General features: G+C 41.1%; 2 protein-coding genes across 4 annotated transcripts; both read right to left on the bottom strand.

Annotated features, from left to right (window-relative positions):
* Positions 1 to 276: 276 nt before the first annotated feature.
* On the bottom strand, positions 277 to 3,081 carry LOC124033349 (5'-AMP-activated protein kinase subunit beta-1-like). Of its 2 annotated transcripts, none has more exons than XM_046345357.1 (8): positions 2,926 to 3,081; positions 1,875 to 2,060; positions 1,547 to 1,716; positions 1,324 to 1,417; positions 1,128 to 1,242; positions 831 to 964; positions 635 to 703; positions 277 to 449 (listed from the first exon to the last, which is right to left on the bottom strand). In XM_046345357.1, exons 2-8 carry the CDS (start codon positions 2,034 to 2,036, stop codon positions 372 to 374), a joined length of 822 nt encoding a protein of 273 aa, XP_046201313.1. In that variant the 5' UTR covers positions 2,037 to 2,060; positions 2,926 to 3,081; the 3' UTR covers positions 277 to 371. The 2 variants fall into 2 exon arrangements, with proteins under 2 accessions (XP_046201313.1, XP_046201314.1); XM_046345358.1 differs by having other exon boundaries at positions 1,875 to 2,055; positions 2,926 to 3,072.
* A 4,882-nt stretch (positions 3,082 to 7,963) lies between these two features.
* On the bottom strand, positions 7,964 to 23,089 carry LOC124033348 (transmembrane protein 233). 2 transcript variants are annotated; one of them, XM_046345354.1, is made up of 4 exons: positions 23,000 to 23,089; positions 22,715 to 22,911; positions 8,951 to 9,085; positions 7,964 to 8,829 (listed from the first exon to the last, which is right to left on the bottom strand). In XM_046345354.1, exons 2-4 carry the CDS (start codon positions 22,901 to 22,903, stop codon positions 8,818 to 8,820), a joined length of 336 nt encoding a protein of 111 aa, XP_046201310.1. In that variant the 5' UTR covers positions 22,904 to 22,911; positions 23,000 to 23,089; the 3' UTR covers positions 7,964 to 8,817. The 2 variants fall into 2 exon arrangements, with proteins under 2 accessions (XP_046201310.1, XP_046201311.1); XM_046345355.1 differs by lacking the exon at positions 23,000 to 23,089 and having other exon boundaries at positions 22,715 to 22,989.
* Between the last annotated feature and the right edge of the window lie 1,708 nt (positions 23,090 to 24,797).

The following is a 24,797-nucleotide window of genomic DNA, read 5'->3' as shown; positions in this document are numbered from 1 at the left end:
TCAATATGCAAGAGCAGTCTAACAAGGTCATTTCTGGACTGAATCCAATAACTTTTTGTCCACCTTGGTTTGTGTATTTATATGGTTATCTCCACTTTCTGGTGTAGTGTTGTAGCAGCTGGTTTTGTCTCACCATTACACAATGATACTTTTCCATTAACTAGCATGATAAGCGTCTGTTTGGCAAACGCAGGTCTTTTTCCATGTGCTAATATGAAGATATCTGAACATTTTAACTCTTAAAAGGTCAAGTGGTCATATTATTTACAAATCATCTGAGATAGAGAGAAGTTTAATCATCGATATAAAAAACAGAATTATACAAGAATAGATTTGAAACGTTTCTAGGCAGGAAGCACATGATGGCATGATTAGATCGGCTTGTACAGAAGTGTGGTCACATACTTCTTTTTGTAGCGGTGGGTTGCGCTAAGAACCATCACCCCATCCTGAAAGAAAATAAAATAGACACGGATCAGGCAGGAATGTCTTGAGATGCAGAGTTGAGGTCTATTTAACACAAGATTTGAATTGCGCTATTCTACGGACAACAGGAAATGTAATTGACCCCATCTCTGCTGAGGTGTCTGGTCTAGTGAGGAAACAAAATGAGTTGAGAGCAGCAATGATTTACCTTGATGGAGAGGGCATAGAGGTGGTTGAGCATCACATGGTTGGGCTCTGGAAGAAGGGCTGGGTCACACTGTTCAGGATATAGAAAACAAACAATTAGCACTAAGAAATTGACATCAATCAGAGAAAATAAAAACATATTTCCATAATCATGACTCCCAATGAAGGTGTTCTCCAGCCTCTGAACCATCACTCACAGACACGCCAGTGTCCTTATTGAGTAGGACTTGCAGCAAGTGTGGTGGCAGGATGGGGGGGTTCTTGAGCTTGTCGCTCGTCTTGGTTATGTATGGGTCCTGCTGGTAGGGTCCCGGAGGTGAACTCGAGAGGTCTGAAATCACAGGGACACATACTATGATTCACTGTGCAGTAAACCACCAGGTGAAATTAGGCACGTTAATTAATTTACCATCAGAAATTAAATGGCCTTCAACACTAAATGGAGTTGTTATTGGTAAAACACATAAATTATGATGGTACTCAAGCATCAGTACCTGACATGTCTGCACATTCCTGAGAATCAATCATGAGGGCATCAAACACCTCAAAGTCAGTCCTCTTCACCTGAATGACATTATTGACCGTGCCAGTTTTGGTCGTCAACACAGCCTGTGAAGGATGAAATACAGTTGAAAGACTGAACACAGAGGGAATGGTATTATATCAAGCCGACAGAGGGTTTGTACTCACCCCTGTCGGGTCGAGGGTCCACTGTCCATCTACACAGAATTTATACTGGTGCTCTCCCTCAGGCAAGTCCACAACCGCTGCAAAGTTGTTCTGGCTGGGTCAGAAAAATAACCAAATACAAAGAATATTGAATAGGAAACATCATTCAATTTCAATCCGTATTAACTATTCACATTTTGCCAAACTAAAGTGCTTTGTTCAGGTTTTCCCCAAACCTGCTCACCTTTTGTTGAGGGGAATCTTGGTGGCCCAGTTGTTGAATGATCCAGACACAAAGATCTCTTTGCCAGCGCCTGTCCAACGGAACACAGTGGGCTTGGCCTGACTGGGACATTTACTGTCACTCTCAAGGTCCCGTTGCCAGGCTAGAAACTCCTGGATCTCCTGAGGAGCCTGGCACAATTGGACTCACATTAACATCATCACTACACATTGAGGCCCACAGAAAAAAAATGTTGGGTTTAGCCTGCCCTACAGGCAACCTTGTAAATACTTCAATGTAAATCTGAATGAATAAACCCCTTTAGACTTCCCTATCTATATTTCTGTACATTTTTAGCCTCTCGGGTGTTAAACAGGTCAGCATCATCTGTGCTGTCCATGATAATCTTGGGCCGTGCTCCATCCTTGGCACCTTGTCCATCCTCACGCTGATAGGGCCTCTCACCCTGACCTGCACTGGCCCGCTCACCACTGCTGCTGTTGTTTCCCATTCTGACTCAGTAACAACCACTGCACTGATCATCAACACACAAGTATGAACAAATGATCAACAACAATAATACTGTTCATTTAGTACACATCAGCCCTGATATATACAAGGAACATTGAAATAACGTAATATGAATATATCTTCTAATATCTGACATTTATAAGACAGAAAATATTTTCAGAAGCTGGCCTGGTTGATCATTTAGCCAATCTGAGCATTTCCTTGTTGAACAGACACGCTTGCACCAGGGTGGGACAGCAGCGTTCCTGTGTATATTAAGGCACGTGCACAGTGCCGACGTCAAATATGGCTCGGAAAACATACCTCAATCCAGGGATGAGAAATGGGTTGTGCTCAGAATTTATCACTAGGACAAAAACGGCAGTTTACTTAAAAACTATCCGTCATTCAATCTAATCGGTGTAACAGTTGGGATAATGGGACGATTCGAAACCCATTACTCATCCCTGATTGAAGTAGGGGCCTATGTTTCCAAGCCATATCTCGCACAGGCTACACCGTGCCTTAATATACACAGGATGTAAATAAGCATGATTGAATCAGCTGGCGAATCCCCCACCAAAGCCTATTGTAATTAATTGAGAAATGGACAAGACCAAAATGTAAGCATTTGATAAAATATCCCCGTCTCCTGACATGACCAATACCCCTACCCCCAACACAAACTTGCTCGCAAAAACAAACACTGGCGCAGACACACACTGACATTAGGTTTGCGTTTCCGTGCATCAGCAAAAACCATATGACCTACTATATATACCACCTATGGCAAAAACTGCCTCGCTACTCAAACTTAAAAACACATCACATCCGGAAGATCCATGCCAAAGTAACATTGAAGTAGGCCTAATTGTTTTCACGTTTCTTACCTTCGTTTAATTTCTGGAAACTATAATACTGGGAATCTACGCTATTGTATTTCCTATCGCCATTTTCCCCTGAACGGGTAAATTGTAACCTAACCCAAAGACAGACTGTAGGCTGCACGAGCACACACCTCTTCCTGTTTTTTCGCATTCGAAGTCACGCCTGTCTCGGAATGATTTTTCAGACCATTGAGTACAGTACAATTTCAAAAACTAGTGTAACCTTTTCTAGGTCACAACAGAAAACACTACTGTGAAGCTGGAGCAAATTTTATGAATGGCCATGATGGATTCCTAGGTTTAAAAAAGGAAACGTTCAGGGCCCGGTTTCGCAAAAGCATCTTAAGCCTAAATTCATTTTATAACCATATAATTTATCCTATGGTTCTAATTATGAATTTAGCCTTAAAGTGGCAATCAGCATCTGAAACAACAACACGTGAATTCGCTCCTGTTTTGGTAAAAAGCCAAGGAATGGGACTGGAGAAATGTAACAACTCTCAAATTCATAGACAGAGCTATGGATGCAAGGACTGACCATCCATGATATCACAATTATAGTTTTAACCATGTTTTGAGGCTATATAGTGTTGTTACATGTACTTTGTTTACCAATATTGGAATAAAACAAGCGTATATGTTGTGTTCTGATGTGGTATGACAGTTATACAAAGCTCACGAGGCATTCTTCAAGAATCAAGTAAAAAAATAATGTAGGAAACTACAGATTGCCTCTTTAAGATGATTTTGGGAAACCGGACCCAGGTGGGTTGTGTCGCTTGAACTTTTGCTACGTTGCGGTTTGTGCTGAACTACACGTTTTTCCAAAACTTTATGTAGGTTCTTGAACAGACTTTGAGAAACGTTGTAAAATAATTATAATAATTTGTACACTGCAAATTGACGACAACTAAACCGAAAAAGAGATTGAATTTGAAAATAACAATAATTTCATACCTGGATTACATTGATAAACGATCACATTCTCTTTTTTTATTTGTGTGAATATTTGGGAACATATTTCCTGAATGATTCCTTGTGATTCTGGTGATTCTATGTGTCTTTTTTAAAAATTATTATTATTATTTGTTTTAATATAAATGTTTTTATTTTATTTGTACTTTTATTAAACTAGGTAAGTCAGTTAAGAACAAATTATTATTTACAATAACAGCCTACCAGGGAACAGTGGGTTAACTGCCTTGTTCAGGGGCAGAATGACAGATTTGTACCTTGTCAGCTTGGGGATTCGATCCAGAAAGTACCTGCCACCACTTTGGGGACCTGTCATGCCAAAGTGTCATGCCAAATAATGTCCCCCGGCCAAATAGTGTCCCCCTCTACGTCACAATGGGATTCGATAAACTATTAGTTTCTGGGAGTTGGGCAGAACCCCTAGGTCCTGGAGAACAAGAGCAGAGTTAAAGGGAACAGGGTAGGAGACAGAGACTTAAACAAGAAAACACACAGGTTACTCTTTACTTGAGAAGATTTGATGGATTAGTGCAGTGTCATAAATGGGAGATATGAACTTTTCAACAGTTTTTGAAGGTATAGCCTACCTGAAGCTGGTCCCCCTCCAACTCAGAGCACAGAGAATCAGACTGACCCGAACCCGCTGCTTCTGGTGGATGGGATACCTCCTGGGTGGCTCGGACAGTCAATGGTCCTAAAGTCATTAGGAGAGGTAAATTGAAGAGGTACATTTTTATAAGCTTAGCATAACTACCATTTCTTGCTTTCTCAAATGTCAACCAAAGCTTAACATACTTTGTCTGTTGAGCTTCACTGAAGTGTAGGGCGTCAATGCTTCCAGTGGTCGACCGTCCAACTGTCCAACTGTCCAACTGCAGAAGATTGTTTGCTTCCACTCAGATAACCCTAGAAAGACAGAACAATATCAGTGTTAGGGAAACTAAAACTAGCTCCAGGTTATTTTGTGTGCAAATACAAATAGTGAGGATATTTGTTATGCTCACTTTATCAGACGGTGACCCCAGCTAGGAGCAAAAGAGCAGCGAGGTTTCCCAGGTCACACCTTCCTTTCATCCTTCTTCCAAACCAAGCAATTCACCCGGATGTCGTAGCACTTGGTCCCCTTCTTGACTCTGCTCGGTAGCTCTCCTTCTGTTTCTCCTGCATCTTGTCCATGTTCAGTCTCACCTTGATTGATGACAGAAATACATGCAATTATATTTCATATAATAGGCCAGAAAATAAATGAACAGCAGACGTTTACCTGGTCATAAACCACCACATCCTTCTCAGTCCGTGCCTGAAGGTAGTACTCAAAGGCATTCTGATCTGGTTCAACAACTTCCACCACATCAGGTGGGGTTTCAGTGATCTGAAAATACATTATACAAACAACAACACTAAGTCAATCACAAATTTGAAAGACTACAGCATATACAATAATTGTATATACAATTGCATTGTACTCAGAGGGAGGAAAGTGATATCTATTGACAATTATTTTATTTTACAAGGCATGTCAGTTAAGAACAAATTCTTATTTTCATTGACAGCCTAGGAACAGTGGGTTAACTGCCTGTTCAGGTGCAGAACAACAGATTTTGTACTTTGTCAGCTCGGGGATTTGAACTTGCAACCTTTTGGTTACTAGTCCAATGCTCTAACCACTAGGCTACCCTGCCGCCCTAATGTAAGATATTGAGATATGTCTGATAATGTACCATGGAATGTGTAAAAAATAAATAAAACAAACCATTGGTGACAGAAGATAACCTATAACATCCATACCTGTCCAGAGTTCACGACCTCGGTCACTCAAGATGACCTCAGGAGAACTGTGGGTGTTGAAGATGTCCACCATCACCTTGGAAGTGGCCTAGCTAGTCTCGTCATTGATGGGGATCATACAAAGCAACATTTCTTTTTGGTTCCAAGCACCCTTTTTAATGGGTTACAGAAGGGATTTAGAGTTAAGCACATTCTCTTCCTTTACTGACCTTAATGGGTATTGCCTTCACCCACTTGGTAAAGTGATCGGTCGCCATCAGACACCAGCTGTTGCCATTCCTGGATTTCGTGAAGGGTGCAATGAGGTCCACCATAACATTTAAAGTGTTAGAGAGAAGATTACTTTATTCTTACCAGTATCTGTGCCATACAGTATGCAGATTGACACACACACACACTTCTGGCAGGCTAGTCTTGGTACTGACCTTTAAGCAAAAAGTGACAAATTGAAACATTGTGTGCTCTCTGATATGACATTAATTGAAATCATAATAACTTCAGATATAATAGATTGTGATTGATAAACAAAAGGTTATTTCACTTGCCCAGCTGTTCAACTCCTTGACAATTCCCCGGCAGAAGAAAAATAGGTTGATTTTGGCAATCATGCGCTTCACTCCGAAATGGCCAGCATGCATCTCGGTCAGAACTGCCTCCTTCTCCTTACCACATAGAGGGGACACTATTTGGCATGACAGACCCCTGGTATAAAGCCTAGCCATACTGAATAGATACATTTTACTTTTATTTTTAGTAACATTGAATCAAGTTTTTGATAGCCTAAAATAAATAATATGGAAATGCTGTGCAAGTGACAGGTGTGAAAGAGTAAATGAGGGTTTACACTGATAAAACATCTTTGGAAAACACTAATATCAATCGGAACGATAGAGAGAGAGAGAGAGAGAGAGAGAGAGAGGGAGAGAGGGAGGGAGAGAGAGAGGGATAGAAAGAGGGAAAGAACCTAAGACACTTATCAATCAAGTTTTAGAAGACTAATATCACATGTCTGTCTCATATAGTTGGACGACGTAACATTGTATCTGTCCCATTATGGTATCTCTGAGAGCATGGCCAGCACCATTGAGGCCATCTCCATTTTAAAGTAATACATTTTCTTCCTCTATGACTTATATGAGTTGGTAAACAAACTGAAAGGGTGCATACTGGAGTGTGTTGTTTGAACAGGTATAACGCCAAGGTTGGCGACTTACTACCAACTGCAGTTATGAAATGTTTGTTTACAAGTATAATTCATTGGCTGATCCCTTTTGATGACCTGGATGGAATTATGTTATCATTTCTTAACCCATAGGAAGTCCCACCTGCTGACTACTTCAAAATGGTGAAAGTCCTCAATGGGGCTGCCGATGTTAAAACAGACTTTTGGGAACTAGAGTCCTCTATGGTCTGTTTACACATATGACTCCTGAATTAGATATTCTACGGTGTCCCTGCTCAACCATTGCAGGTTGACTCCTCTAATGCTTTCACACGGCTATCCAGTTTCACCGTCTCACAACTGGGCCACACCAAAATATACACTGGGAAACCAGTCTCAAAGCTTTCCTCAGAGGCTCCAAAAAGTGTACCCACTTAGATAAACACAGACTGGGGTGTGAAAAGCTGTCTTAGCAGGTTTGTATTTTTATTTTTTTAACCTTATTTAAACAGGAAATCCTATTGAGACCAATACTTCTTTAACAAGGGAGCACTGCACACAATCATACAAATTAACAAAATTGACAGTTTACAGTTTTGACCCTGAGGTGTAAAAAAAGTTCTTATTTTGTGCATGGATTCAGTTTGCTGTGCACTGCTAAATGTTGAATCCTTAAATTCTTGACTGAAATTAAATAAAAGATGAATGATCATCGTTCTCATCTTCACCATCTTCATCGCCACCACCATTGCATCATCCAAATAATGACTAAGGGATGTTGGGTTGTTGAAGCCATCGTTAAGGTACCAGCTAAGTGCCAGGCCTCTATTCATAGCCTTTAATTATGATATTATTACATATCAGAATACAGGATCCTCCAGACTCTGCAGATTGCAAAGGCTGTGAAGGATACGTGGGAATGTGGGACATGGGGCGTGAGGGGGGAGTAAGGAAGGCAATCAGCCAAACAAACATCTCACCCATCAGTGCTTTAACTTTTGGCTTCTTGGTGTATGAATAAGTGCATGTATGCTTGTGTGTGTCTGTGTGAGAGCGAGAAAGAGAGAGAGGTCATGCAGGTAGAATGTCAAAATCAAGCGCTAACTTTAAAATTGCACAACATTTATTGGAATACAACATACACGTTCTTTACCACAAGTGGCTGAACATCCATTTCAGTTCCATAGTAAAAGTAAGAAAATATGAATACATATGTAAATTCTACATTCATCAGTACTATTTCATTTTTATAATTTTTCCATCAGATGATAAAATATAAGACAGAGCAGCTGTAAGACATCATCAGGCTATGATACAGGAGAACACCACAGGGTATATGGCATGTTTGTACTGAACCCTATCTGTGTTCACATTTCATTAGGATCGTGCAAGCTCTCAGTGCATCAACAACTGCTTGTCCTTTAAACAACCCTACATAGATTTTACTCTGTCTACATCTATAAAATGAAAAACATACACACATAGAAATGAATGACAGGAATTATGCCCCTTTAACCATCTGAGCACAATTCATTTGCCTCTGCCCTTTAGGCTGGTGTACAATACTTTTGTGTTTTTGGTATGTATAAACAATAAGCATTCATAAAAATGTATAAAATGCTACTGTACAATACTGACAATATAATGCTTTTTAAGTTTCATGTCAGAAAATGATCTGTGGGTTGGTTCCATAGACTGCACAATCCATCAGATGCGGCCAACAGCATACTGTACATTACAATAAGACCGCTGAATGTTGCTTACTGTTTTTACTACAAAGTAAACTGATGTGAGGTTTATCATAATAAGAATACAGACAAGATGATCCATCCCAGGATTCAAAGGATCAAGCCCGATCAGCAGACAATGCTCTGAAGAATGTCTGGTCTGATCATGAAAGTGCCCAGAGAGGATCCTTCCCCAGGAGATGATCACTCCTGTGAATGTTGCCATCTTTCATCCTCCAGCATTCATACAGCATTCTATGGAATTGAACAGAGATAGAAAAGCACAAAATAGTTCATTATTAAGATCTCCCTATAATTCTAAATGAAGCAATTATTGTGAGTATGGAATCAGGTACACTGATGGTTGTAATCATACCGTGGTAAAGTGCACTATGGATAAGATCAGGATGATCAGGAGGCCAATGATCATGGAGGCTATCGCCATGTGAAAGGCTTTCCTACCGAGCCTCGTGGAACCCTCATAGTCCTCCTCATCATAACTGTTCTGAGACTTCAGAAGACAGGAGAGGGAGAAACAGAGAGAGAGGGCAGGAGGACAAGAACAATGGATACTGTTGAGGCAGAGCAGCAGAATGTTATGCAGGTGAATGAGGACCCAAAAGCGACTTAACAGAAACAGAGTTTATTCCAGTCTTAACAAAAAAACGATTAATCCTGAATACTTTCACAGGTAATGTCCAAACAGGAATAACTGAAATCCTCTAGTCAGTAGAGGGGAACAACAGGAGATGCGACCACAGACTGTAGGTCGCTTCGGGTTGGCGCAGGCCGTAGCTGATAGAGACACCTGCTCACACGCAGCATCTGAAGAAGGCAAAAACACGACAGGACGGAACAAGGACACAGTACAGCAAACAAGGATCCGACAAGGACAGAAGCGGAAACAGAGGGAGAAATAGGGACTCTAATCAGAGGGCAAAATAGGGGACAGGTGTGAAAGAGTAAACAAGGTAGTTAGGAGAATGAGGAACAGCTGGGAGCAGGAACGGAACGATAGAGAGAGAGAGAGAGAGAGAGAGGGAGAGAGATAGAGAGAGGGAAAGAACCTAATAAGACCAGCAGGGGGAAACGAATAGAAGAGAAAGCACAGAGACAAGACATGACAATCTATGACAAAACATGACACAGAAAATATCACTTTTAAACAATTAGAACCATTCATCAATAAATGGTGTAAAAAAGTGTTTTATAATTATTAATCAATTAACAGTGTACACCATTAGTGGACACTGGGGAGATACAGGTAGGTTTCATCCCAGCCAATAAACCATCTAATATTTAGCCAGACATTCAGAGGGTGACACACCAGTTAAAGAGATCATAATACTACGAATGGAGGGAAGAGTGACGCTGTATCATTGGTGAGTCAGATGAAAAGGCTGGACTGGACCTGTAAACACTCAATCATTTCTATGGGAAACTGGCACTGATCAGTACACTTCTCTGTTTCTCACCCTGTCCCTGTGGCATCTTAAATTCATGTTTATATTAAGGTTTGTCAGAGTGCTGTGGATTACTCAGTGTCATGTGCTCCTCATCTTGTTTCTCACAGCCACAAAGCTGCAACAGCTGCCATTGACACACATGAGGTTTAATGGATCCTGAAGTCGATCTAATTAATATAATAAAATTAATTCATCAGAATCAGTCTGTTTGAGAAAGAGATATCTGTTTACCACATCTGCCTGTTTGCCTTCCTCATCTGCTGTGGAAAGTGGCAGAGCTACAGCATTGTTTGTCAGACTCGGGGCCTCATTTCAAACCGTTGCGTACATTTTATACTAGATATCTGCTTGCACCATTTCTGAAAAGCCTGCCCATGCACACAATATTGAGATTAATAAATTGGTGCACACCATAAGTAGCCCATGCACACAATATTGAGATTAATAAATTGGTGCACACCATAAGTAGCCCATGCACACAATATTGAGATTAATAAACTTGGTGCACACCATAAGTAGCCCATGCACTTTTCCGTTATAAATCAGACCTGTTGTAAAACTGTGCGTGTGAACGAGCATTATAACTCCACCTAAAAATTGCCCACCATTCACCTTTTATGGTGACAATAATGTCCTTATTTGCTGTATACTTTGTAAGTATTAGAACTAGGCTAAGACACTATCTAAAGGAAATAGTCATGGAAAAGTGTATCAAATGTTTTTGGAGAATGTTTTCTTTTGCTGTGATATTTGATGTAGTCTAACTGACCGTTTCTGGAAGACAAAACAATTGCAAATTGTTGTCGACCTGTAAGCACACTGTTTGATTTCAATAACGTTTTGCATTTACTTTTTCCCGAACCTAAATATGTTGCACTGCCTGCGAATTCTGAAACATTGTCTACTCTGAAAAATATGAAAACTACAGTCGGCCTACTTACAGTGGTAGCCGACACATTTCAATGCAAAGCATCAATTGTGTGTCAACTGTCTGTTCACCTGTTCAATTCTACTATATGCATAGAGCAAAAACAGGAAATGAAAAGCCTATTTAATACCTGTAGGCCCAATTAAATTAGACATGCACATGGCAATTTGTTGTATGGCTACTTTGGGAATATGAACTCATGTCCAGAAAAGGTGAAAACCATTGCAAAATATATTTATGATATGTATTTTGTATTATATTTATCAATGAAATATTGTCTACTCCAGAAATTTGACATTACATTATTCAGACGTAGCCTACAAAAGGTGAACCATCTGTTCTACGTTAAACTGAGCTTCAGTTCTGATCACAGAGCTAAATAGTTGAAATAGCTTAACTACGCTGAACCAAAATATAAATAGCTTATCTACACTGAACCAAAATATAAATAGCTTATTTACACTAAACCCAAATATAAATGTAACATGTAAAGTGTTGGTCCCAGAATAAAATAAAAGATCCCAGAAATGTGCAGAAATTGGTTGACATTCCTGTTAGTGAGCTTTCTCTGTTGCCAAGATAATCCATCCACCTAACCGTTGTGGAATATCAAGAAGCTGATTAAACATCATGATCATTATACAGATGCACCTTGTGCTGGGGACAATAAAAGGCCACTCTAAAATGTGTAGTTTGGTCACACAACACAATGCCACAGACATCTCAAGTTATGAGGGAGTGTGCAATTGGAATGCTGATTGCAGGAATGTTCACCAAAGCTGTTGCCAGAGAATTTAATGTTAATTTCTCTACCACAATGTTGTTTTAGAGAATTTGGCACTACTTCCACCGGCCTCACAACCGCAAACCACGTGTAACCACGCCAGCCCAGGACCTCCACATCCGTAGGATCATCTGAGACCAGCCACCCGGACAGCTGATGAAACTGGGTTTGCACAACCAATTAATGAACAAACGGTCAGAAACCGTCTCAGGGAAGCTCACTTGCGTGCTCGTCATCCTCACCAGGGTCTTGACCTGATTGCAGTTCGGCGTCATAACCAACTTCAGTGAGCAAAAGCTCACCTTCCATTGCCACTGGCATGCTGGAGAAGTGTGCTCTTCACTGAAGAATCCCGGTTTCAACTATACCGGGCAGATGGCAGACAACGTGTATGGTGCTCAGTTTGCTGATGTCGACTTTGTGAACAGAGTGCCCCATGGTGGCGGCGGGGTTATGGTATGGGCAGTATGGTATAAGCTATGGACAACGAACACAATTGCATTTTATCGATGGCTATTTTAATGCACAGAAATACTGTGACGAGATCTGAGGCTCATTGTTGTGCCATTTATCCGACACCATCACCTCATGTTTCAGCATTATAATGCATGGCCCCATGTACACAATTCCTGGAAGCTGAAAATTTCCCAGATCGTCCATGCCCTGCATACTCACCAGACATGACACCCATTGAGCATGTTTGGGATTCTCTGGATCATCGTGTACGACAGCGTGTTTCAGTTCTCGCCAATATCCAGCAACTTCGCACAGCTATTGAAGAGGAGAGGGACAACATTCCACAGGCCACAATCAACAGCCTGATCAAGTCTTAGGTTAAATCCAACATATGCACTACAACTGCCTCTGCAATGCAATGCTGCAGGGCAAATGCAGCTTTCCATTGGAAATGAATGTACTTCTGGTGTACCAAAATGTAATGGCGCTGTCCGGGTGGGTTTGATTGAGGTGTTACACCTCGATCACACCGACAGCTTCATTGCATTTTGGTACACCATAAGCAGTGGCGACCCATCATTCAGGGCAGGTGGGACAGTTAATAAAGCTGCATACACACATGGTCTCTTTTTTGTTTTCTTGAGTAAGTCAGCTCCAAAATGCAGGTGTTTCAGCCTAGCTCCGTGCTTCTGTGGTGGTGGGACGAGCCAACAGAAAATAGGAGCACTGCGCCATGATTGGCTCAGTGTTCTGTCACTCCGTTTAAGTCCTTAGTTAGGGTAGACATCCAACATTTTAGCCCTTTGGGTCCTGCCATAGAGTTATATTACAAGTGCCCTTCCAAGAAGGCTCAAGGTCATTGGCCACAGATAAAATTACGTAAAATCATGTTATATGTACAGTAGCTTTGATTGGACTGAGGATGTCAAGATCTTACTTTTAGAGTCTTAGCTAGCAGTCATCATCATGAATTAAGTCGACAATCTACTAGCACATCCTTTTAAATCCTTGTCATATGAAGAGAAATAATGAAGATAAATGATAGATAAAACATATCGGTGCTCATCGGCCATTGGACATAAAGATTACACAAGTTGAAAATCGCAAATTCAACAAATGGAAGTAATCTGGAAAGAATCAATGGTTAACTGCAGGCATTGCAAAGCAACCACTAACGTTAGCCTGCTATTCAATGGAGGGCTGTGTGTTTTTTCCCAGAGTTCCCACCATAAATCCAGAGAATGCCAGACTTTTATGACAAAATTTGCAAACAAAGGACTCCCGTGCCACCTTCACAAGGTGAGTCCAAAAATGTCTTGTATGCTGCTGCATAAATTATGTTATATGCCAGGGAGATATACATACTGTAGCTAAGAAAGTAACACTAAGTGTATGTTGTGTAGTAAGCTGTTAGTAGCCCATGTGCCTCACCCTAATAATTTGTTCTATTTTAACCAACGCGGTATTGTAAACACATCGTTCGTGGCCGGTGTGTGCTTCTTTTTGTACAGCTTCGACAGTTCTACCGATAGTAGTGGTGGTGCTTGGCTTGCACATGCAAATTCAGCACACAAACATTCTACAATAGAATTGTGTTATTTAATGTGTCAATTGAAAAGCTTATTTAACTTGTCAAATAGTGTTATATGACATGTATCTCTTTTGACACTCAAAGACCCAAACGACGTGCAATGTGCCTCACCCTAATAATTTGGTCTATTTTCACCTCTTAAATTCACCTACTGTTCTAACTTGGTGGTGCACATGTAGCCTATAACCTGTTTTAGAGAAATGTAATAATTGAATATTGTAAGAGCTTTCATTGTCTATTTATATGCCCCCTGTATTTATCCTACGGTTCTGACTTGGTGTACAGAGAGAATACTGTAAGAACGGCCCATGTTCTGAATTCTGTTGCTGTACAAAAGTGCTGAAGAAATAGTTATATTGACTACGTCCGTCTTCGCTTGCTCATTAATGTCTTAATCAAAATTACGGATTGCCTCTAATCCACTTGTCATCCCCTTGTGCCATAGTTTGCACATCTCAATTGTCAGTAGAAACCACATTTTTTAAGCAAGTCAGCCATATCGGCTATGTTTTTAAAAAAGGCAGTAAATGAGGCTGAATGAACTGTTTTGCTGCCAGATAAGGCTCCGCTGAAAGCCAGGTGTAGCAGTGGTAAGGTGTTGGGACTCTGCTGTTGGGATAGCTTTTTGTAGGCCCTAACAGTTTGTGGGTACTGTTTGTCACAGTTATAGTGAAATTAATGTGTTGTGTTGTGGCTTTGCTGGCATGCATCCCACATTTTTTGTTTGATTGCCCCATCAAGATTTGCATGCTATAATCACCACTGACCATAAGTACATTCATTTCCAATGGAACGCTGCATTTGCCTTGCAGCAGGCAGAGGCAGTTGCAATGTGTTCTGTGTGGTGCATATGTTTAATCTACTGAACGTGTGCGTCAAACTGTATGCGTAGACGTCTTGACAGACATGGTAGCAGAAGGTGAATGTTGAACTTTTGTTGCATACATATACAGATGACGCTGCACACTATTTTACGCAATGATGCTGTCGGTGTGATCCAGTCCTTACAGAGTAGACTACGTGTGCTTCCATTAGCTGGCTTGGTGTAGGAGGAAGATTTTTGTGTGTGAAAAAATATTAATGTCTAGGTTACACTATCCCCGCGAATCTCCCGCAAAATCATCTTGTTGTCCCACATTTGGGTCTTTTAATTTAAATGTGCTCACCCACGTCTGAAGGTAACCAGGTACCATTTTTTAAAATATGGAAGTATGAAAGTAGTTTTGTGACAACAAAAAAAGGGGTTAACTGTATATACATATATCTCCTAGATATAGGACAGACACTTCAAAACCTTATTCCTTATGATTAAGTTTTGACTGTTTTGCCATTTATGAACGTGTTATTCAATGCATTTCTAATGGCTGTAGTAGTAAAGGCCAAATTCAGTATTTAATCAAAAATATATACAGTATACACTACATGGCCAAAAGTAGGTGGACACCCCTTCAAATAAGTGGATTCTGCTATTTCAGCCACACCCATTGCTGACAGGTGTATAAAATCGAGCACACAGCCATGCCATCTCCATAAACAAACATTGGCAACAGAATGGCCCGTACTGAAGAGCTCAATGACTTTCAACATGGCACTGTAATAGGATGTCACCTTTCCAACAAGTCAGCTCATCAAATTTCTGCCTTGCTAGAGCTGCCCGGACAACTGTATGTCCTGTCTCCAGAAACAACGTCAGCACAAGAACTGTTCATCGGGAACTTCATGAAATGGGTTTCCATGGCTTGGCAGGAGCACACAAGCCTAAGATCACCATGCACAATGCCAAGTGTCGACTGGAGTGGTGTAAAGCTGGAGCAATGGAGCAATGAAAACAGGCTCTCTGGAGTGATGAATAACGCTTCACCATCTGGTGTCCGACGGACTAATCTGGGTTTGGCGGATGCCAGGGGAACTCTACCTGTCCCAATGCATAGTGCCAACTGTAAAGTTTGGTGGATGAGGAATAATGGTCCGGCTCTGTTTTTCATGATTCGGGCTAGGCCCCTTATTTCCAGTGAAGAGAAATCTTAATGCTACAGCACACAATGACATTCTAGACGATTCTGTGCTTCCAACTTTGTGGCAACAGTTTGGGGAATGCCCTTTCCTGTTTCAGCTTGACAGTGCCCCCGTGCACAAAGCGAAGTCCATACAATTTTTTATTTTTTTATTTAACAATGTAGTAATTGTCATTTTTTTCAATTTAACAATCATCAGAAATATATGACACAGATAATGCCCCGTTACTCCTTCCACCTACACAAAACAGCATGCTACATGGGAGCACATCGTACAAAACCCTTCCCTCCCCAACCCATTAACACCCCCCTCCCTCCCATCTACCGGTAGTAGCGTCAATGATTAACAAAAACTAAACAGAATGACTCTCACATTCAATGTAGAAAATAAATTATCAACGCAAAAACAAATAATACATTAAGAAAGAAAATAATGAGGCAGCTAAGGTGACATCTCTAGAAACTGCTGAAAGTCCCCCCAGACCTCATTAAATTCAAAGGGTTCATTACGTGAATTGTAGTCATTTTTTCAGATGGAATATAGGATGTTAGTTTTAACCACATCTGCTTGCTTGGCAGAGTGTCACTCTTCCATTAAATAGCTGTGCATTTATTGGCTGCAATGACCGCCCATTTAATTAATCTGGTTTTGCAGAGTCATCTTCAAGAAGAATAAGGGAAGGATCTAGTGGTACAGTAATTTTAGTGACCTGTGATAAGATCTGAATAATGTTATTCCAATAATTGCCGAGCTCAGGGCAGGACAAAAACATATGCATAAATGTGCCCAAGGTGTAAAACCTAAATGTGTTTTACACCTTGGGCAAAATGTAGATTTAATTTTTTAAAATCTTATACAGTCTATCTGGTGTAAAGTAGACCCTATGTAAAATATTGAATTGCATCATTTTGTGCCATGTGTTAAATTAAAGATGCTGACCATCTAAAAATAGCTTTTCTCATCCTCAACAATGAGACCAAGGTCATCATGCCACTTCATGCAAGCCTTCAGAGCGTCATCGTTCCCCAACAGACCTTGAAGACCAGAGTACACGTAAGAAATTCAACCTTTGACCCCTTTACTCTCCAGCCACAGTTGATCAATTATAGGTTTACTCATGGACTATATCCTACCTCCCTGTTGAGTGGCAATATAATGCCTAACCTGTTAGGTACTTGAAGAAATTAGATTGAGGTAACTGAAAATGAAATGCCAGTTATTGAAAGGATAGTAGTTCAGCTTCTCTATACAGATGACCAAATGTTTTAATTACTTTGTTGAAATAAGAAAATGTAATAGCATCTCTCAGGGGTTTGGGTAAGATGGGGTTATTATAGAAATGTGTTTGTTCATATATAGATTTATACCCTTCTGTTTGTTTATGGACTTCAATCAATGTGTTTTTAATGAAATGGTTGTTTATGAGACCTATCAAAGCTTTAGGTGGGCTAATGTAAGGTATATTTGCCAATATTACTTCCTCTATCTGTCTCCAAGAGGGTGAACTTGTTGTATTTTGCCATACCCACACAGCCTTTAACGGAGATGCCCAGTAATACAACTGGAAGTCAGGTAGGGTAAGTCCTCCTTCTGAGTATGGTTCGCATAAAGTTGTGAGTTTCACTCTGGGGGGTTTCCCTTTCCACAGAAATGAAGAGACCTTTCAATTAATTTGTTTGAAAAAAACTTTGCGAATAGGAAAGGAAAAAGTTTGAAAAAGGTACCAAAGAATTTTGGTAATATATTAATCTTTACACAATTGACCCGCCCAGTAAGAGAAATTGGTAAATCCCACCATCAATCCAATTCTTCCCCAACCTTTTTGAGAAGTGGAGTATAGTTAATTTGATATGTCTTAATAATTTCAGAAATAATTTGCAATCCAAGATATGTCATTTTCTGAGGTCTCCAAGAAAACAGCTGGCCTAAGATTGGTTTCTGCATAGCTGCCCTGTTAATAGACATAATTATACTCTTTGATAGGTTTATTTTATACCCTGAAAAGGTACCATATTCTTTCAGGATGTCAACTAATGCTCAGAGTGAAATAATGTATCAGCATATAGCGAGACCAGATGTTCACGCACTCCTATACGAACATCATGGATGGATGGATGAGATCTAAAAGCTGCCAGTGGCTCTACAGTCAAAGAAAAAAGGAGCGGACTAGCGGGACAACCCTGTCTTGTGCCACGTGATACGGAGAACTGTGAGGAAATGTTTCCATTAGTCAGGATCTGAGCTACCGGATATTTGCACAGTAATCTAATCAGACCTACATACTTAGGTCCAATATTCATCCTCTGTAAAACTTCAAACAGTTAGGTCCATTTTATGCGGTCAAAAGCTTTTTCCACACCTAATGAAGCTGCCAGTACAGGCTCTTGGATATTCTCTACATAATGCATAATATTAAATAATCTTCTGATATTATCAGGAGATGAGCGGTTTCTTACAAAGCTTGTTTGGTCCATATCAACCAAGTCAGGAAGAACCTTATCTAGTCTAAGACCTATGAGTTTTGCAAGAATCTTATATGAAGTGTTCAATTAAGTTATTGGTCTATGCGACCCACAAAGCAGAGGATCTTTCCCAGGTTTGAACAAAACTGTGGTCAGTGCTTATTCAAGTGTGTCTGGGAGCTTTTCTGTCTCTATGGCATAATTAAACATATCTCAAAGAAGCTTGATTCGTTTGGGTAAAAAGGATCTTTAGAATTCAATAGGGAATTCGTCTAACCTAGGTGATTTCCCCCCAGCCATGTTGAAAATGGGTTCCCTAATTCCCTCAAATGTAATCTCTTTCTCATAGTACTCTCTATCCTTATCAGTTATAGCTTGTAAATTGAGTTTGTTCAAAAACTCATGTATGTGGCAGGGGCATCCCCTTCAGACTTGTACAGTGTTTCATAAAACTCCCTAAAGACTAGATTAATTACCTCAGGACCCTGAACAACTGTATTATTTGTTAGCCTAATAGAGCTAATATCTCTACCAGCTTCCTCTCGCCTTATCTGCCAAGCCAGCAACATTCCTGTTTTATCATCTCCATGTTCATAAGACTCCTGAACATCTAATGAAATGGCTACCCAGACTATTTGCATGCCCCCCCCCCCCCCCCCCCCACATGTAACTCTACCTACATGTACATATTACCTCAATTACCTCGATACCAGTGCCCCCGCACATTGACTCTGTACCGGTACCCCTGTATATAGCCTCGCTATTGTTATATTTTTAAGGTATTCTTTTTTTTAAACTGCATTTCTGGTTAGGGCTTGTAAGTAAGCATTTGACTGTAGGGTCTACACCTATTGTATTCCACGCATGTGACAAATATAATTTGATTTGAAGGGGGTAGATCCAGAATTTTGGGAATACATTCCTTCTACAGCCTCCGGGTAACCTTGAAATCACAAATTCGAGCGCTTTTGGAAATGTTCGTAAGAATCTAATTTCTACCCGAGTTTAGAGATGGCGTCTTCCAACTTCTTGCACTTTTGATTCACGTCCTAGCGGACATCCTGGATGGCAGCTTGGTGGTCAGCATGGTCTTTTACTAACTTTGTCACTCATCCCTTTGACTTTCTGGTCTTAGAGGAGTTCATTGACCAGCACATCAGTTTTGCGGAGGCGTTCAGAAAGTGTCTCTTGGATTTTTGTTACACCCTTGTCCATCTCCATTCTGAACCGTGCTGGTGCTTATTCCAAGCTAGCATCCGTCGAGGCTGAAGAAGGGCCGTCAGAGGTTGACACTTTTCCATGCCTCTTCTGAGGCTTTGCTAGATTGGACATCCGTTGTTTTGGCGATAAAAGATATGTTTTAACTTCCAACTCACTATTAATGAACAGGTAAACCATGTCAAAATGCCTTAACATTTTATGAAAGTTCAAGGGCGCTATGCAGACACGTCTTGTTAGAGCTTTGCCATTGCTGGAAGTCTACAGAAATTATTTTTGAGATCGGTGTGGAAGAACTTGACTGCTCTGCACAGAGCCCTGACCTCAACTCCATCTAACATCTTTGAGATTAATTGGAACGCCAACAGCGAGCCGGGCCTAATCATCCAACAACAGTTTACAACCTCACTAACGCCCTTGTGGCTGAATGGAAACAAGTCCCTGCAGCAATGTTCCAGCATCTAGTGGAAAGCCTTCCCAGAAGAGTGGAGTCTGTTATAGCAGCAAACGGGGGATCAACTCCATATTAATGCCCATGATTTTGGAATAAGATGTTTGTCGAGCAGGCGTCTACATACTTTTGGTCAGTGTATATATTAATTTCATACCTACAGGGAACCTAAAATGTTATGCTACGACCATATTAACCCCCCCCCCACCCCACCAACGGATTAGGCTTTTAGGGGTTAATAAAAAGGAAAGGAGAAAGTCAACAGTGGTGTTTGCTCTACTGAAACTACAAAACCCTATCAGATATAGATGGAGGCCATCCAGAAGTGTGTTTCCACCCTAACCCCCTTGCTGTTACTTCAAAAACAATAAGGCTTTACTCCAAATTTGGACACTCAGGGCTGAATACTGGTGTGTTAACTCAGACAGTCACACAAATCATACATTATTATCACATACTCTTAATCAGTCCATACAGTGCCTTGCAAAAGTATTCACCCCCCTTGGCGTTTTTACTATTTTGTTTCATTACGACCTGTAATTTAAATGGATTTTTATTTGGATTTCATGCAATGGACATAGACAAAATAGTCTAGAGTTGGTGAAGTGAAAAATTTTAAAAACTGAAAAGTTGTGCGTGCATATGTGTCACGCCCTGGTCGTAGTATTTTGGGGTTTTCTTCATTTATTTGGTCAGGCCAGGGTGTGACATGGGTTTTTGTATGTGGTGTGTAGATAGTGGGATTGTAGCTTAGTGGGGTGTTCTAGGTTAGTCTATGGCTGTCTGAAGTGGTTTTCAATCAGAAGCAGGTGTTTATCGTTGTCTCTGATTGGGAACCATATTTAGGCAGCCATATTCTTTGGTTGTATTGTGGGTGATTGTCCTGAGTGGCTTGATGTCCTTGTTCGATGTTAGTTGACACAAGTATAGGCTGTTTTCGGTTTTTGTTTTGTTTTTTGTTTTGTAGTGTTTGTGTTTAGTCGTGTTTACGTTTGTTTAAATAAATATGGATCGCAATCGACACGCTGCAGTTTGGTCCGACTCTCCTTCACCATATGAAAACCGTGACACATATGTATTCACCCCCTTTGGTAAGAATCCCCCAAATAAGATCTAGTGCAACCAATTACCTTCAGAAGTCACATAATTAGTTAAACAAAGTCCACCTGTGTGCAATCTGTGTCACATGATCTGATCTAAGTATATATACACCTGTTCTGAAAGGCCCCAGAGTCTGCAACACCACTAAGCAAGGGGCACCACCAAGCAAGCGGCACCATGAAGACTAAAGAGCATTCCAAACAGGTCAAGGCCAAAGTTGTGGAGAAGTACAGATCAGGGTTGGGTTATAAAAAAATATATGAATCTTTGAACATCCCACGGAGCACCATTAAATCCATTATTAAAAAATGTAAAGATTATGGCACCACAACAAACCTGCCAAGAGAGGGCTGCCCACCAAAGCTCACGGACCAAGCAAGGAGGGCATTAATCAGAGAGACAACAAAGAGACCAAAGATAACCCCGAAGAGCTGGGCTTTACAGAAGAGTGTCCAGAAAAAAAGCCATTGCTTAAAGAGAAAAATAAGCAAACACGTTTGGTGTTCACCAGAAGGCATATGGGAGACTCCCCAAACATATGGAAGAAGGTACTCTGGTCAGATGAGACTAAAATTGAGCTTTTTGGCCATCAAGGAAAAAGCAAACTAGTTTAGCAGTATGCTTAGGGTCATTGTCCAGCAAAAAGCAAACCCAACACATCCATCATTCCTTCAATTCTGACCATTTTCCCAGTCCCTGCCTATGAAAAACATCCCCACAGCATGATGCTGCCACCATCCCCACAGTGATGGTGGCAGCATCATGCTGTGGGGATGTTTTTCATAGGCAGGGACTGGGAAAATGGTCAGAATTGAAGGAATGATGGATGTGTTGGGTTTGCTTTTTGCTGGACAATGACCCTAAGCATACTGCTAAAGCAACACTCGAGTGGTTTATAGGGAAACATTTAAATGTTCTGGAATGGCCTAGTCAAAGCCCAGACCTCAATCCAATTGAGAATCTGAGGTATTACTTAAATTGCTGTATACCAGCGGAACCCATCCATCTTGAAGGAGCTGGAGCAGTTTTTCCTTGAAGAATGGGCAAAAATTCCAGTGGATCTGTGTCCATTTACTTTGGTTGTCTAAACTCTCCCGGAATGTTAACCCTCCAACACATCTGGGATCTGGGATTTGACAAAGTCGTGGACATATATCCTATCCTGTAGTTGAACTTCAGCTCCATTCATGACCGAGCACACATCGTCAGCATTATGTGTACGTGTGTGACGCTGACGGAGGTTCAAAGAGGTGGACAGGCTATTTTTGTAACTCATGAGACTGAACTTCACAGGCACACTGACTCATTAGCCATTCAGTGATCATACACCACTGACACACTTGCACTGAGACAGGTGCATCACACAGAACAGCATGTATAATTTCAAATAAACTGTTGTGACACAAAATTACCATGAAGAGTTGTCATGGCTGAGATTTCACTCATGACATACTGCTAATAAAATTATCAGTGTTTCTCAAACATTTTTAAACACAGTCAAAATAACCAGTCCTCAACACCTTAACAGTATCCAGAGATAAGAGGTCACATATCATTGATCCATCCTCTTTACTTCATGCCTGTCTAAAGATGAGACGTGTACTCTATTCTTGACCAACATTGAGGTAGAGGCAGACATCACTGACCCAACTCTTGATCAGACTCACCAGTACAGAGAAGACCAGAGCCACGATGTTGACAGGCCAGGCTGGGCAGAAGCAAGTGAGGATGGTCAGGTAGACATAGTTCTTCAGAGGGGGGACCTCCTGGGCCTCCCTGCCCCCCAAGTGGTCAGCACTCACATCCAGCAGCTGCTTGGTCTTCACCTCTGTTGGCTGGGGCGTCCCTGGAGACATTGGACCGGCTAAACAGGTCACACTGGTCAGTCAGAGATGGACAGAAAGGAAGTAGAAGTAAAAAAGTAAGCCAATGTATGGGAGGAAAAACCCTACCTGGGGACAAGTGTCTTAAGACTGTCTTAGGTGTGAGAAGACTGAAGCAGACTAGGGGCTCCAGCCAGAGATGAGAGATTACCTAATTACTTTCAGGGGTGAATACTATCCTTCTTCTGAGAGAGGAGGGGCACTAGAGGACAGAGAGAGGGAGGGACAGGGAAGAAAGTGAGATGAACAGAGTTCAAGACAGAAAAAGTGAAGAGAAAGTAGATTAAGGCATGCACATAGGGCCCAATTCCAATTTAGTTAATTATGCCTTTCCTACACACTTCTCAGTAGTTGATATTCAGACTTACCTTGTGCAGGTGCTCAATGGGCTTTGCAGGCCTTGTTCCCTTGCACGCATTGAATACATGTAATTCAACAGCTGAAAACTCTCCCACTTTCTGGCAACAGATTTTCTCATGGAGTTTTCATTCAATAGGGTTTTCAGTACATTTATCTGAAGCCATCCCTTTAAATACAGTGTACCATTTAGTTTGAATGTTGTCCACAGACTCACTAGAATATATGGAGAGAATGAGTTCAGAATATTAGGGATAATGTAAGAAAGCCATCAAAATATTTGCATTTTTTTCTGATAGAAATAACACCATTCTCTATGCACTGTAATTTACTTCATAAGAGCATATTTATTATTGAACCTTTATTTAACTAGGCAAGTCAGTTAAGAACAAATTATTATTTTACAATGACGGCCTACGTACAACATTGGATAGGAGTGAGACATGGGGTGCGTTCGATCGGATTACTTATGACCAACTTTCAGTGTGTTGCACTGTGGTGATATACATTGTCTGACTTGTACCTACATTATCATATTTTAAGGTATGACCCAGGTGCAGACAGTGTTGAAGAAACAAAAGTTTATTCTTTAAACAGGTGTAGGCAAACAGCTCAAGCAGGCAGGGGTCAATAATCCAGAGAGAGTGTAAGGCATCGGAACTGCAGGCGGGTTTAGGGTCAGGTCAGGCAGAGGTCGGTAATCTAGAGTAGAGGCAAAGGTACAGGACGGCAGGCAGGCTCAGGGGCAGGCAGGCAGGCTCAGGGGCAGGCAGGCAGGCAGGCTCAGGGGCAGGCAGGCAGGCAGGCTCGGTCAAAACTAGAAAACCGGGACTATAGCAAAGACATGGTGCACCAGGAACCACTGGTAGGTTTGAGGAAGATGGGTGACACCTGGAGGAGGGTGGAGACAAGCACAAGGACAGGTGCAACAGGAACCACTGGTAGGTTTGAGGAAGATGGGTGACACCTGGAGGAGGGTGGAGACAAGCACAAGGACAGGTGCAACAGATCAGGGCGTGACATACATGTCGACTGCATGAACTTTACAACAACCATGTGATAAAAGGTCCTGAAGTTTGGACTGCAGTCTATTGACATTTTCTTCAGTTGCTCGTCACTAGTGGCATCTTGCAGCCATCGCCGGCATCGTGGGAGGCACTATTTGTGTTTTTGTTTGACCCATGTGAATGGGACCAAAAACATGACTGAAACAGGAAGTAACTTTGCTGCAATTCACAGTGGATATATTTGAGGCTCTCTCTCCCCAATTGACAGTATAATGTAGGCTACGCACATATTTAGTGTGTGATATGGGGTTGGAGACATGTTTATTTCCACATTACAAGTAAAAGCCTTTTTAAACAACGGCAACACTGCCATGTTGCACTGAGCTTTGCTGTTGGAAAACTACATCAGTGTCTGACTTTTGGCTGTATACAGATGCACCTCCTCCGACTTCACTCTTCGACTATCAACAGCAGTCGCGTGCTTCAGCCTTACTACTCAAACA

This window comes from Oncorhynchus gorbuscha, linkage group LG04 (assembly GCF_021184085.1).
Source record: "Oncorhynchus gorbuscha isolate QuinsamMale2020 ecotype Even-year linkage group LG04, OgorEven_v1.0, whole genome shotgun sequence".
Classification (NCBI taxonomy): domain Eukaryota; kingdom Metazoa; phylum Chordata; class Actinopteri; order Salmoniformes; family Salmonidae; genus Oncorhynchus; species Oncorhynchus gorbuscha.
The sequence above is the reverse complement of the archived record's forward strand: the minus strand, read 5'-3'. Positions and strand labels throughout refer to the sequence as shown.